The sequence below is a fragment of the Capra hircus genome, chromosome 12, assembly GCF_001704415.2.
Source record: "Capra hircus breed San Clemente chromosome 12, ASM170441v1, whole genome shotgun sequence".
Taxonomy (NCBI): Eukaryota; Metazoa; Chordata; class Mammalia; order Artiodactyla; family Bovidae; genus Capra; species Capra hircus.
Window position 1 is genome coordinate 74,374,578 of NC_030819.1, and position 13,330 is coordinate 74,387,907.

The 13,330-nt window shown below is 46.6% G+C and overlaps 1 protein-coding gene across 3 annotated transcripts in view; it reads right to left on the bottom strand.

The window, feature by feature from the left end:
• Positions 1–6,873, bottom strand: part of DGKH (diacylglycerol kinase eta) — a 203,415-nt gene extending 196,542 nt beyond the window's left edge. The window contains exon 1 of one of the 3 annotated variants that reach the window (XM_018056794.1): positions 6,841–6,873. Coding sequence is in view for 1 of the 3 variants with exons in the window: in XM_018056791.1 (XP_017912280.1) it covers positions 6,579–6,638 (60 nt within the window). In the remaining 2 variants the exon portion in view is untranslated. Of the gene's footprint in view, positions 1–63; positions 2,875–6,578; positions 6,643–6,840 lie in introns of those variants that run through there. The other 2 variants (XM_018056791.1, XM_018056792.1) reach the window with 2 other exon arrangements.

The window sequence follows — 13,330 nt, forward strand, 5'->3', positions numbered from 1 at the left end:
ACGGACGGGCGCTGCCCCTTGGTGGGTCTCCGGATCCCCCAGCCCCTCTGTGATGAAGCGTACCTCTCCCGCCTCCGCCCGGAGGTCCGGGTCCCGTCGGCTCTCCCGACCGTGGCCTTCAGTTTCTGGCCCACCCCCACCCCCATCCGGCGCACACGGAAGAGAAGAGCATTTTCCGGGAGGCTCCACTCGGCTCGGAGAACTTTTTCGTTCGGAAAGAGCGATCCCTTGGGCTAACAGGAAACTGGCAAGGGCGTGGAGAGCGCGCAGAAACCAGCGAGTTACACGCAGCCCGAGACGACGGCGGGCAAGAGAAAGGTCTGAGCTCAAGCGCGAACCGGGGGGACTGCCTAGAAGAAAACAAAGCGCCGGAGCCGTGCGAACGCCGGAGCCCGAGCACGAAAACACTGGAAGGTCCTGGGAGAAAGCCACTCCCTAACCCGGACTAGAGCGGGAGGAAATGGGATCAACAGGCGGCAGCCACCGCTCACAGCTCGTCCCCTGCGAGCTGGTGGAGCGGACGCTTGGGAAACAGCAGTCTCGCCTTGCCATGTGCACGCCTGCTGTGGGAGGGCTTCGGGGAGAAGAGACTCAAGTGACAGGCTCCTCTTGTGATCCACAGAGAATTCCAGGCTGCTGTTAAGCTGTGTGTTTAAGTAGGGCAAAAAGTCCCTGCCACACCATGGAGTCTCTTCGCACTTCAGGAGAGCATCCAGTCTCTTTCGCGTGTTCGCGCCCTTCAAACTCATTCTAATTTTTTTTCAGTTGACATGACCTTTAAGGGTCCTCCAGACTAAGAGAGGGGGTGTTTTGCTTTGGGGTGTTTGGGGTTTTTTGCCTTTTTTTTTTTAAGTTTAAATCTTACTGTCAATAATTTGATGCTGTAGAAGAACTAACAGTTCTAAGAGATTTTCAGAAACAATATACAATCCCTGTACCACTGTCTAGCCACTAGGTAGATTAAATTGATTGAAATGTAAAATGTGACGGTTAGTTCAAATGTGCAAAGACAGGAGATTGTGGCCAGGTATTACTAACTGATAAAGGCCACTTCTTTGGGCTGTTGTCTTCTTTAGGAAGAGAAAGTAGTTGGGCAGAATACACTTTAAGAACACTTAAGGCTCCATAAAAATGCAAGTCTGTATCTACAGAGAACATACCTCTGAGAAGGGAATTCTTTTAAAAGGAAAAAAAAAATGGCCTTTATTCTAACCCAACTGTTTGGTCACTGACAAATCCAGTGGTCTCACAAATCCAAAGAGCACTTAAGTCAATGGCTTTTTGAAAGAATAAACCTAGTTCAGACCTTCTCTTTTAATGTAAAGAACCTGAGGCCCAAAGTCACAACCAGGACCAAAGTCAAAATCATGTGTCTTATACTAATGTTCTATTCACAATACCACATCACACGACAAAAGTTGGTTTGTCCATTATCATGTTTCTATTCACATTTAGGTTTAAAGTTTTATATAAGTAATGTTTTCCAAAATCCAGGCAGAGAGTGAAACAGAAGGGCAAGGTCCATTGTTTTATGTCCATGCCTATTCTGTGATCTTAAGAGGACTGAATACAGTTCTCACTCTCATTCAAACATTGATCACTTACAAATATTAGATTAAAAAGTAAATATATATATATATATATATAGCTTCATGTGCAAAAGCTGGGCTATTAATACCTCAAAGTAAAGGTATTCATTACTTCATGAAAAATTAATCTCACAGTTACCCCTGCTCTTTAAAGACTCTTGTAACAAGTTCTAAAATTTGGTTGTGACTCTGAAAGTATAGCCAGTCTTCACCCGCCAATGTTAGCTCAATGATGCCTGGTCTGCATTTTCCCTAGCACATACTTAAGAGTGAAATACTGTGTAAGCAAGTGAAGGGATGTCACACCACTTCCCACAAAAGGTAGCTCACAAAAGATACTCTTTTCTCCAGTCATCTCTTCTGAGGAACTATAATCCCTAACTTAACGTAGCTGACCCACTGGCATCTTCTCAGGTCTTATCTGTAAATTAGAAATTGCCAGAAGGGATGTTCAGTCTGAACACTGTATACCTGCAATGCACTTCAGTTCCCCTAAAAATATAACAGCAATGTCAAGAGCTCAATGTGTACAACCATTTTAATGTAGCTCAAAGTAGCAACTAAAATTTCAAATATGTGGCATATTACATTATTTCTTCAATTTATAAGATTTCCTTGAACTGTTCTCCTTACTTGGTGTTTTCAGATATTCAAATAATTTCTTAGATGCATCTTACATATTTATCTTATTACTTTGAAATCTTTGTTTTGGACATAATGTATCACAAACAAACTATTATAAGCTTGGACATAAGCCACATAGACACTGCATTCAGAAAGAAGTGGAAATGGAAGCTATCACTAAATTACCTTTAGGTGTCTACTTAAAAGGGATTTCCACCCCGTTTAAAAAAAAAAAACTATTATACTAAAGATAAGTTACAGCCAGTTCTCATTCTGATACCAACCTTATAAATATTACCTATAGAGATATTTTGAATTATATTCTTATTGATCTCACCTATAACAAGAGGTTTAATATCCATTTGTAGCTTTTATTGATTAAATCCCATATGTTCTATGGTTTTATGTTAAGTATTATGTCATAAACATGAAGTCTACATTAGATTCTGAAGAACCTAAGTACACAGGCACTTTAAAAACATGTTCTAAGACTCACATTCCTAATCAATGGGAGCCTGCAAAGAACACTGCAGGCTGAACAGGTAGACCTGCTTTCATGCAAACTTTAACACACCTTCCGTAACACACTACCTATTCCTATGGTTTATCCAGTGGTCATGTATGGATGTGAGAGCTGGACTATAAAGAAAGCTGAGAGCTGAGGAATTGATGCTTTTGAACTGTGGTGTTGAAAAAGACTCTTGAGAGTCCCTTGGGCTGCAAGGAGATCCAACCAGTCCATCCTAAAGGAGATCAGTCCTGAATGTTCATTGGAAGGACTGATGATGAAGCTGAAATTCCAATATTTTGGCCACCTGATGCGAAGAGCTGACTCACTGGAAAAGACCCTGATGCTGGGAAAGATTGAGGGCAGGAAGAAAAGGGGACAACACAGGATGAGATGGTTGGATGGTATCACCGACTCGATGGACATGGGTTTGGGTGGACTCTGAGAATTGGTGATTGACAGGGAGGGGGGGTTCATGGGGTCGCAAAAAGTCGGACACGACTGAGCGACTGAACTGAACTGATTCCATGTTTAGAATGTAACACTGAAAGCTTCATTACAATTCCCTTGTTATCTCAGCGAAGAGGATTTTGAAATGACAGTAATCATGATATCAACTCCATGTACGTATGCCCATCCCTGCACCTAAGGCACACACCTTTGGTCATCTAGACTTCCTACATAAATATAAAGTCTCACTTATGTGTTGGCCATTTTTCCTTTGAAACTCTTCTCTCCCTAATTTTTTAGTGGTTCTGAATAGCTTCATCAGAGCCAACTAGGTAACAATCATTCAGAAATAAAAATAAATTTTAATAAGTAAAGGGTACTCTAGCATCCCAGTACTGTTCAAGAACTACTCTGTAAATACCCTCATACGCTGCTAAGTTCTGGTAAGAATTCTATTTTCTTTCCCACAGGCTATTATCTACAAGGACTACTTGGCTAAATATCTTCCTGAACCCACCTATTCTCACCACCGAAATATTTTTTAATTAATTGGAAATTTAGGTAATGCCTCTGTTTCCACCGATTTGATTACATTCTAAAGCCAGCATTAAAGGAAATACACAGACACCTGAATGCTAACATTTATCTTCTTGCAGGCCCAGTGCCCTCGATGGGGTAATGATAAGGTTAACAGTTTATTTAAATTCCCTCCCTTAATTAAATAACTTCATTTCATCTCCAAGTACAAAGACCATCCTGATGGCCAGCAGCTGCCTCACTGCTCCAAGCATGAGTACATTTCAAGCTAGACGGGCTATTCTCTTTATTATTACTCAGCATCGTTTTCCAACATTAAGTTAACTCTTCTGTCTGAATGGTTCCATGTAGAATCATATCACGTTTTGGGACTCGGCAAAAAAGACCAGAGAAAGTATATCCTTACATATATGCTGTTATTTACAGTAAGAAACAATGCAACAGGATCTGTGTGCTGGGAATATTGCCTGTTCGTTCCTGAATATTCCTTTTCATAAATGTAACAGTATATTTTTACGGTAAAGAAGTACTAAAGTAGCCTGTATTGGAATTCAGAAAAAAAGAGATTTTAAATGACAGCAAAGTGGAATCCCGGTCAAAGCAGATCTTTTAACCCAAGGTCTTTGAGGGTCAACAGAATGGGCTATGGGAACTCTGATTCCCTTGAAATTTTATTAAATTTTTATATGTATGTTGCATGGCTACATCTTGGGGAGGAAGACAGTCCATAGCTTTGATTAGATTCGTAAGGGATCACTGATCCAAGAAAAGTTTTTGCAGGGAACTCTGTCCTTCAACATAGATTAAGCTGACATTTCCCCAGTTAGCGCCCCACGTCTGAAATAACTGACATTTACATGCATTATTTCCCCTACTTTACCCTGTCATTTTTCTTGTCCACACCACTTTTCAGTAATTTGGATAACTTATCTTTTTTAAGAAATTAAGTGAGAGTCCCCTTTATTAGTTCTGAGACTTCATGTCAGACATGGACAGCCACAGGGTTTCAAATAAAATCACTTTGTCCAATGGATCATTTTATGCCACATACACGAGATTTCTGATGATTTTCTTCTTTGAACTCTTTTCTTTTTACTCTAAAATAGTAAAATGTATGAAACAAGACATTCTGTCTACTTAAGAATGAAGGCTCTGTGATGATTTAAGGATTTGTGTCTGTGCAGTCAACTGCTACATTCAACAGTCCTGGAACATAGTAGGTGCTGGATAAAAGACCTGTTGAGTAAATAAAAAGGCCTGCAGCGTTTAAAGAAAATAAACCTCATTTTTTAAAGGCGAGTTCTGCAGACTGGACAAAGTGTCACAATTCACTCATGTATTTCTGTTCGGGCTCTAGTTTTAAAGGCTAATAAATGAACATTTTCGTCACTTGAAGTAAAGCAAAAATAAAAGTTCTGCTGCCAAAGTAGCTGTGGCATCAGCATCCTACAGTAAAATAAATACATACAACCAGGCATTTTTCATTGTGATTGGTGTTGACTCCAGGTCTGCAAGTTCATGAAGGACTTCCCAGGTAGGAAAGTTTAAAAGTAAAGAAGTTACAAAAACAGGTCACTAAATTTAGTTTTCAGGGATCTTTGACTTAAACTCCAAAACCAAACTGTATTTTGAATTTCAACGATATTTTAATCCTCAGTAATACACACAACAGACGAAATATGAGCAGACCGGCAAGCTAATAACGTGTTCAACTTTATGAAAGCAAAGACAGCTGCAGATACAGACTAATCAGGGTTGAAGGACACTCCCGAAAGGTCGGGAAACAGAAGGCAGAGAAACTTGGGCAAAGGAGCCGGTAGGGTACACATTGGAAAAGAAAAATCTAACCTGGCACCTGACCTAGAAGCTCTCAACAGGCAGGGGGCCAGCCTGAGCAGATAATGCGGGAGTCCCTGGAAACACGGTGAACAGAACACCGGTGAGGCTTTTCAAAGAGGCTCAAGAATATCAACCAGGACGGAGTACCAAACATCGAGGCAGGGCGCAGAGAGCCAAAATTCGATGCCAGGGGAAAAAGGCAGCCCACACAGGACTACAGAGCTCTGAGTGAGACGGGGATTTCGGGGTAGAAACACTGGAGGGTGGTGAGATGGTTCTGACTCTCTGAGTTGCAAGAAAGAAGTTGAAAGAGTTTGAGAGAACGGATGCGAAGAGCCCCCCTCTCCCCTGGGCTCCTGCTCGTTACCGTCGCACATACCAGGCACATGTACAGGCTGTCGGGTCCCTAAAATCACCCAACCTCCGCGTTTTATGGGCGGCGAAAAACTTAGGCGAAATCGAGGTCAGCTTCCCGCTTCCCCCCTGGCAAGCCCCCTTGACCCTCGCCCGGGGCTTTAGCGGCGAGCCCGAGTCGGAGGCGTGGTTCCGGGCTTCAAGCCGCGATGCGCCCGGCCAGCGCGGGTCCCCGGGAACCAGCGCGCCCAGGTGATGGGCCAGGGCGCGGTCTCGGGCCGAGGGGAGCGCGGGTCTCCTCCGAGCCCTGCCCGCCGACCCACGGTCTGGATTTCTCCTTTCCTCCTCCCTACCCATCCTCTACGCTCTAAAATCAAGTCCAAAAAAAAAAAAAAAAGTTGAGAAGTCGATGAAGCACGGAAATCAAACGGTGCTTCGAGGGCCGTGATCCGCGCGGGTCGCCGGCAGCCCCCCTCGGGGAAAGCCTCGGCGGGCCGGACAAAGGGGCTCCGGGCGGCGCGCGAGGAGGAGCCGGGGCGGCGGAGGAAGCGCGGCCCCGGCTGGGAAGCAGCTGGGGACCTCATCCCGGGCCATTTCCTGAACGGAACCCGGCTCGGGCGGGAGGGAGGGGACGCGACAGAGAAGTGGGAGGGGGCGGGCGCGGGCGCGGTACCCACCGGTTCCTCCCAGGTCGGGCTGCGGGCGCCCGGCGCGGGGCGCACGTGCCGCGGCTCCATCGCGCCGGCCCGCGCCCGCCGGCCGCCCGCGGAGTGCGGACCCGGGCCCCCCGCCGCCGCCGCCGGGGCCGCTGGATGCGCCTCCCTCGCCGCGGTGCTCGCGGCCGCCGCCGCCGCCCGGCTCCCAGCCACCGGCCCTCCCGCCGTCTCCGGCTTCCGCCGCGCTGCGCTCTCCCGCCCCCGCGCCGGGCCCTCCGTCCACCTCCTCCTCCTCCTCCTCCGCGGTCCAGCGCCGCGCGATCCGCTCCCCGCCGCCGCCGCCGCCGCCGCCGCCGCCTCCCGCAGCCGCGGAGCCCGCCCCCCGCGCCTTCCTCCGCCCCCGGCTCCCTCCCCTTTTCCTCCCCGCTCCCCGCCCCGCCTCCTCCCCGCCGCCCCCTCCTCCCGGCGGGCGGCCCGGGGCGCACGTGACACCCCCCGGCCGGCCTTATAAGGCACTGAACCGAAAGCGCCCGCCGGTTGGTGAGGGGCGCCGGGCGGCCGCGGGGACGCGAGCTGCTACCCCCGCGGGACCGGGCGCCGAGCCTCCGCCGCGCGCGCGCGCGGGGAGAGCGGGGAGCGGTGGGGAAAGCCCGGCGCGGCCGGCCGATGAGCTGGCGATGGGAGCAGCAGCGACCGCGCGTCCCCGGAGCCGCCTCTAGCGCCCCTGTCCCCGCGTATTCCTCTCCCGGTGCCCGCAGCCCGCGCCCGCCTCCCTTCCCACGCCGGCGGCCCGCGCGCGGGCACCTCCCCTCCTCCGGGCGCTGGGGCTTGAACTGAATCGCGCTGGACGGTAACCGACTTCGACAGAGCGAGGGAGATCATTGCATTCCAGAGCCGCTCTTGAACCAGCTGCGCCAGGGATGGTTTATGCTTTGTGACATTAAAAAGCCTTGCAGATGGGTTAGCATCTGCGAGAGGGGTTCAGCTTCAGGGAGTACTTTTTTTGTTTGTTTTTTAATGTCTCTTTAGTGATTAACGGTTTCATGGAAAGAAACCCGGCTCCGGAGTGGATCTGCCTTCCAGTTAGAGCACTGCCTTCAAATTACGGAAAGGGACTGGCTCGCAGTGAGCGCTTAATAAATGACATGTCGCCTGGTTCCAACCTTTGAAAACAACATTTCAAACAGCGTTTCTGATCCTCTTATGGGCATCGGAGACGGTTTCAGTCTATTTCCAACCCGAGAATGGCTTTGTTGTTACTGTTCAGTCCCTAAGTGGTGTCTGACTCTTTGCGACCCCCATGGACTGCAGGACGTCAGGTTCCTCTGTCGTCCACTATCATCTCTTGGAGTTTGCTCAAATTCACGTCCATTGAGCCCGTGTTGCTATCTAACCATCTCATCCTCCATGCTCCCTTCTCTTTTTGCCTTCAGCCTTTCCCACGATCAGGGTCTTTTCCAATGAGTCAGGATGGCTTTTCACGTATTCCCTCTCCTGGACTTTCAGGCTCGTTCTATCAGCATCTTCCCAGGCCCTTCGTCATGTAAAACATTTTAAAAACAAACTGAAAATTTCAAAACACTTCCTTGATCCAGTCTGGATCCTCCAGTCCCCACCTCCTCACTGTCAAGCTCTTTGGGAGATAAATGCCTGTTTTTATTATTCTTACAACCCTTTCTTCCTCTACCACTCATTCTTTCCTGCAACCGGTCTCCATGCCCACTCTTCTTCCAAGGCAACCCTGACAAAGGTCACCTGTGCCTTTCAAACTTCCCTGAGCCGTTGGGTTGTCTCCCTGCCACCCCCCCCCCCCACCACCATTCGCTTCTTATTTAATGTTATCTGCAATATTTGTCCCTGGAGGCCAGACTTTTGTCCTTGAAACTGTCTCCTGCATCGGCCACTGTGACACTTCAGTTTCCTGTCCTCTAAACGTCTTACTTGAGCTTGGTCCCCTTGTCATCTTTGACATGTTGGAATGCTGAAACAGTCTGGTTTGGGTCTGTTTCTAATGCTATCTGGTCTATCCAGACCCATTCATGACTTCAGCTACCAACCATGTGCTAGCAACTCATAACCTGTCCAGCCTATCCCAGATCTCCAGCGTGTAAAGCCAATTTCTTTTTTCTTTTTCTTTTTCTTCTTTTTTACTTTATTTTGCTTTACAATACTGTATTGGTTTTGCCATACATTGACATTATCAGAAATGTCTACCCAGACGTCCCACATCTTCAGCTCAGCTTGACTAAAATGGAAGTTGACTTTCCTGCCACTTGCCCCTTCTCCTTGGTCTCATTCCCAGTAAATGTCTCCACAGTCCACCTCGTCAGCCAAAGGAGAAATCTGAAATTGTCCCGGGCTCCCTTTCTCTTCCCTCATCGCCCCCTTGGGAGACCAAACATTCCTGTCCACCACCTTCCATCCATTTCACTGCTGTTGCTGGGTTTGGGGTCCTTTCTTCCGAGCCCTTGAAACATTGCATCGCTTTCCTCATTAGTCTCACTTGCTGCTAAGCTGCTCACGCCTCTACCCCTGCCATCTCTCACCTTGTGGCTAAAATAAGCTGTCTAAAATACAAAACTGAGCAAGTCATTTCCTGGAGGAACACTTCAAATGCCTCCCCGTTGTGTGTAGGATGAAGTTCCAATATCTTAGCCAGCATCTGTTTCTCCGGTCTCATCAAACTTTCCGAGTTCCATGAATGCAGTTCCCGATCAGGCCACTTTGTTGTTGCTGTTGTTGTTATATCTTCTTGGATTGATTCCTTTTATCTAGATACAGAAAATTGTATTTATTTATTTTTAACTGTGCTGGGTCTTCGTTGCTGCTCAGGCCTTTATCTCTGTTGCGGTGCACAGGCTTCTCACTGCAGTGGCCTCTCTCGTTGTGGAGCATCAGCTCTAGGACTCACGAGTATCAGTATTGCGGTTCCTGGGCTCTAGAGCACAGGTTCAATAGTTGTGGCACACGGGTCCCATTACTCCCTGGCATGCGGGATCTTCTTGGATCAGGAATCGAACCCATGTCTTCCTGCATTCGCAGGAAGATTCTTTATCACTCAGCCACCAGGGAGGCTCCAGGCCACTTATTTTTATGCTGTGCCTTCTCATGGAATACCCTTCCTCTTACTGAGCCTGTGCAAATACCAATCAACCACAGAGTCACCTTTCTTATGAAATTATTTTTTGACTCTGTCGGCCCCTCTCTCTAGACAAAATGCATGCCCTGCCATAATGCTGTAGAATGTTTTATTAAACTCATTTTTACACATAATCTCTCTGATGACAAGTCATATGACTGACTCTCTCTTCCTAATTCTGATGTATAAGAAGTGCTCAGTAAATGAATGAATTATATGATCCAATTTGAGTTACTATATTTTTATATCTATAGAGAATGTTCCCCATCTATTATCTCCCAATTCTGCAAATAATATGTTATTATCATCTTTTATAGAGAAAGAAACTGAAATTAGAAAAGAGAAAAGCAACTTGCCCAGGGTTCCACATTATAAATGTCAAAGTTAGGACTCTAACCCAGCTTGCCTAGTTAAGTTCACTAGATATTTATCTGTCCATTGTTTTTCCACCTTAAATTCTATGTTGTATGATAGAATTATTTTTCTTTTTGTTAGTGATTACCTAATATATATCTTTCCATCTCTTCATTTTCAACCATCCTGAATCATTATTTTTAAGTGTGTTTTTGTAAATAACACTTGACTTTTTAAAATTTTTAATTGGAGGATAACTGCTTTATAATATTGTGTTGGTTTCTGCCATAGATCAACATGAATCAGTCACAGGTATATCTGTCCCCTCCCTCTTGAGCCTCCCTCCCACTTCCCTCCCCATCCCACCCCTCTAGGTTGTCGCAGAGCCCCTGATTCGAGCTCCCTGAGTCATACAGCACATTTCCATTGGCCGTCTATTTTACATGTGATCATTTATGTTTCCGCACTGCTCTCCCAGCTCGTCCCCCCCTTCTTCCCCAACTGTGTCCACAGGTCTGTTCTCTGTGTCTGAGTCTCCATTCAGTTCAGTTCAGTTCAGTTCAGTTCAGTTCAGTCGCTCAGTCGTGTCCGACTCTTTGTGACCCCATGAGTCGCACACCAGGCCTCCCTGTCCATCACCACCTCCCGGAGTTCACTCAGACTCACGTCCATCGAGTCCGTGATGCCATCCAGCCATCTCATCCTCTGTCGTCCCCTTCTCCTCCTGCCCTCAATCCCTCCCAGCATCAAAGTCTTTTCCAATGAGTCAACTCTTCGCATGAGGTGGCCAAAGTACTGGAGTTTCAGCTTTAGCATCATTCCTTCTAAAGAAATCCCAGGGCTGATCTCCTTCCGCATTACTGCCCTGCAGATGTTCATCGCAACAGTTGAATTTTGATATTCTTTACTCCAACTGAGAGTCTGCCTTTTAGTGGCATGCCCGCATGCATGCACAGTCGTGTCTGACTCTTTGTGACTCAGTGGACTGTAGCCCACCAGGTTCCTCCACCCTTGGAATTTTCCAGGCAAGAATACTGGAGTGGGTGGCCATTTCCTCCTCCAGGGGGTCTTCCCCACCCAGGGATTGAACATGCATCTCTTGCCTGTCCAGCATTGGTAGTAGCCCCCTATGGTAATGAGTTTTCATTTTATTATGTATGTTAATTAGGGTAAAAGGTTGCTCTAAGAAAGAGCTCCTTCCTCCCTGTCACCCACCAAACACGACGTTTACATCTTCCCCAAGAAAGAGTATTGGGATGAGTGGTCCCAGCTGCTGCGTGGCTCCTTTGCCGCATATGACTATTCCATCCTCTAAGGGGTCGCCCTTATTGACACAGAAGAAGGAAATAAGGTAGTTCCAGCTCAAGGAAGAACGAAGAGTGAAACACAAGTGCAAAGACCTAGACCCAGAAAGACCTAGACCAACTTATCTGTCATCACCCGCCAGATAAAACTTAGTTCCGAGGTTACATCCAGCAGCAAAGGAGCAGGACGATGAGCCCGCTCGCTGGGTAGCCACGCCCCAACCACAGTTCTATAACCATGAACGAGAACAGATTTTGGGTGAAAACTAGCACACTCTGTCGCACTGTGATCTTCAAGCTTGAATTTATTACCACCCTCTCACTTCCTACTTATTTAACTTCCTTTCTCTTTGCTTTTCTCCCCTCCTATCTCATCTTCTTTTCATTTAATTTTCTTTAACATACTCTTTTTTTTCCAAACACTTCTGATGATTCGGAATTTATACCTATTCTATTTCAATTCTTCAGGGCTTCCCAGGTGGCCCGATGGTAAAGGATCCACCTGCCAATGCAGGAGGTCCAAGAGATGCAGGTTCGATCCCTGGGTCAGGAAGATCCCCTGGAGTAGGAAATGGCAACCCACTCCAGTATTCTTGCCCGGAAGTCCATGAACAGAGGAGCTTCGAAGGCTACAGTCCATGGGGTTGCAAAGAGACAGGCACCGCTGAGCAGCTGAGCACGTGCGCATTTCAATTCTTTAGTGGTCACCCTTAAAATGAACATATAGGCATAACACCAAAGATTAGTCAGTATCTTCATCCCCTCCCTGTAAAGATAATTCTAAACTGGCAAAAATAAACACTTCAACTCTCAAGTGCCTCTCTTATAAACTACATATTGCTATCACATATCTTTTAATTCCCCCCTGATGTTTATACAGTGGTTTTCTCAGAGCACATTTGGAGTATTTTCTTTTGGAAAACTACACAAGGGAGAAATAAAGGAAAGAAGTATGAGGTTTGGCTCTTTGTCATTTGAGGTGTATTAACATTGAGAGGACAGTGCGTGGGATTTGCTATTGAAGAGAACTGTGCCTGAATTCTTATTCTTCTACTGATTAACCTTGAGACCTTGAGCACGTTGTTTCCTCATCGTAAAATGAGCATTTGTTGTTGTTGTTTAGCCGTTAAGTCCTGTCCAGCTCTTTCGAGACCCCATGGACTATAGCCCTCTAGGATCCTTTTGCCCATGAAATTCTCCAGGCAAGAATACTGGAGTGGGTTGCCGTGTCCTTCTCCGGGGGATCTTGTGATCCCAAGGTTCGAATCCAAGTCGCCTGTATTGGCAGGTGGATTCTTTAGCACTGAGCCACCAGGAAGCACCCAGTGTAAACTGAACACAACCAAACCAGTTTCTCAGTATTCTTGAGGGCTAAATGGAACACTGCACTAAAAGTGTCTGATGTGATATAGATGTTCCTTATCAACATAAGAAAGCTCCAGCTGAAAAGGAAAAGAAGTGGCAGGAATATGACTTTTATGTCACATAAATTAGATGGGGAACATTGTCCCTCACTCCCTCCTGAGGGAAGTGATAGACTCTGAAATTAGCAGCTCCTGGAAAAATAGATTTTACAAAAGTTTACACAGAACAGATATTTTTAAAGCTCCCTTTTTAAGTAAATGACACTTTGGTTTTAATCATTGGAACAACCATCTGGGGTAATTCTCGTTCTTTTCGTTTTGCAGATTGAGGAGATTACATTTTAGGGACTAAGCAGTTTGCTTGAGGTCCCAGAACTTGTAAGAAACAGAGGCAGCATGTTGAGTTCTTAGCATGTAGAAGCCTCATCAAGGAGCTAGAAGAATTGGGAATAGAGGTACATGAGACTTCCCTGGCGATCCAGGGGGTGCGGTTTCGATCCCTGGATGGGGAGATAAGATGCCACATGCCTCAAAAAACCGAAACATAAAACCGAAGCAATACTGTAACAAATTCGTTAAAGACCTTAAAAACAGTCCACATCAAAAAAATCT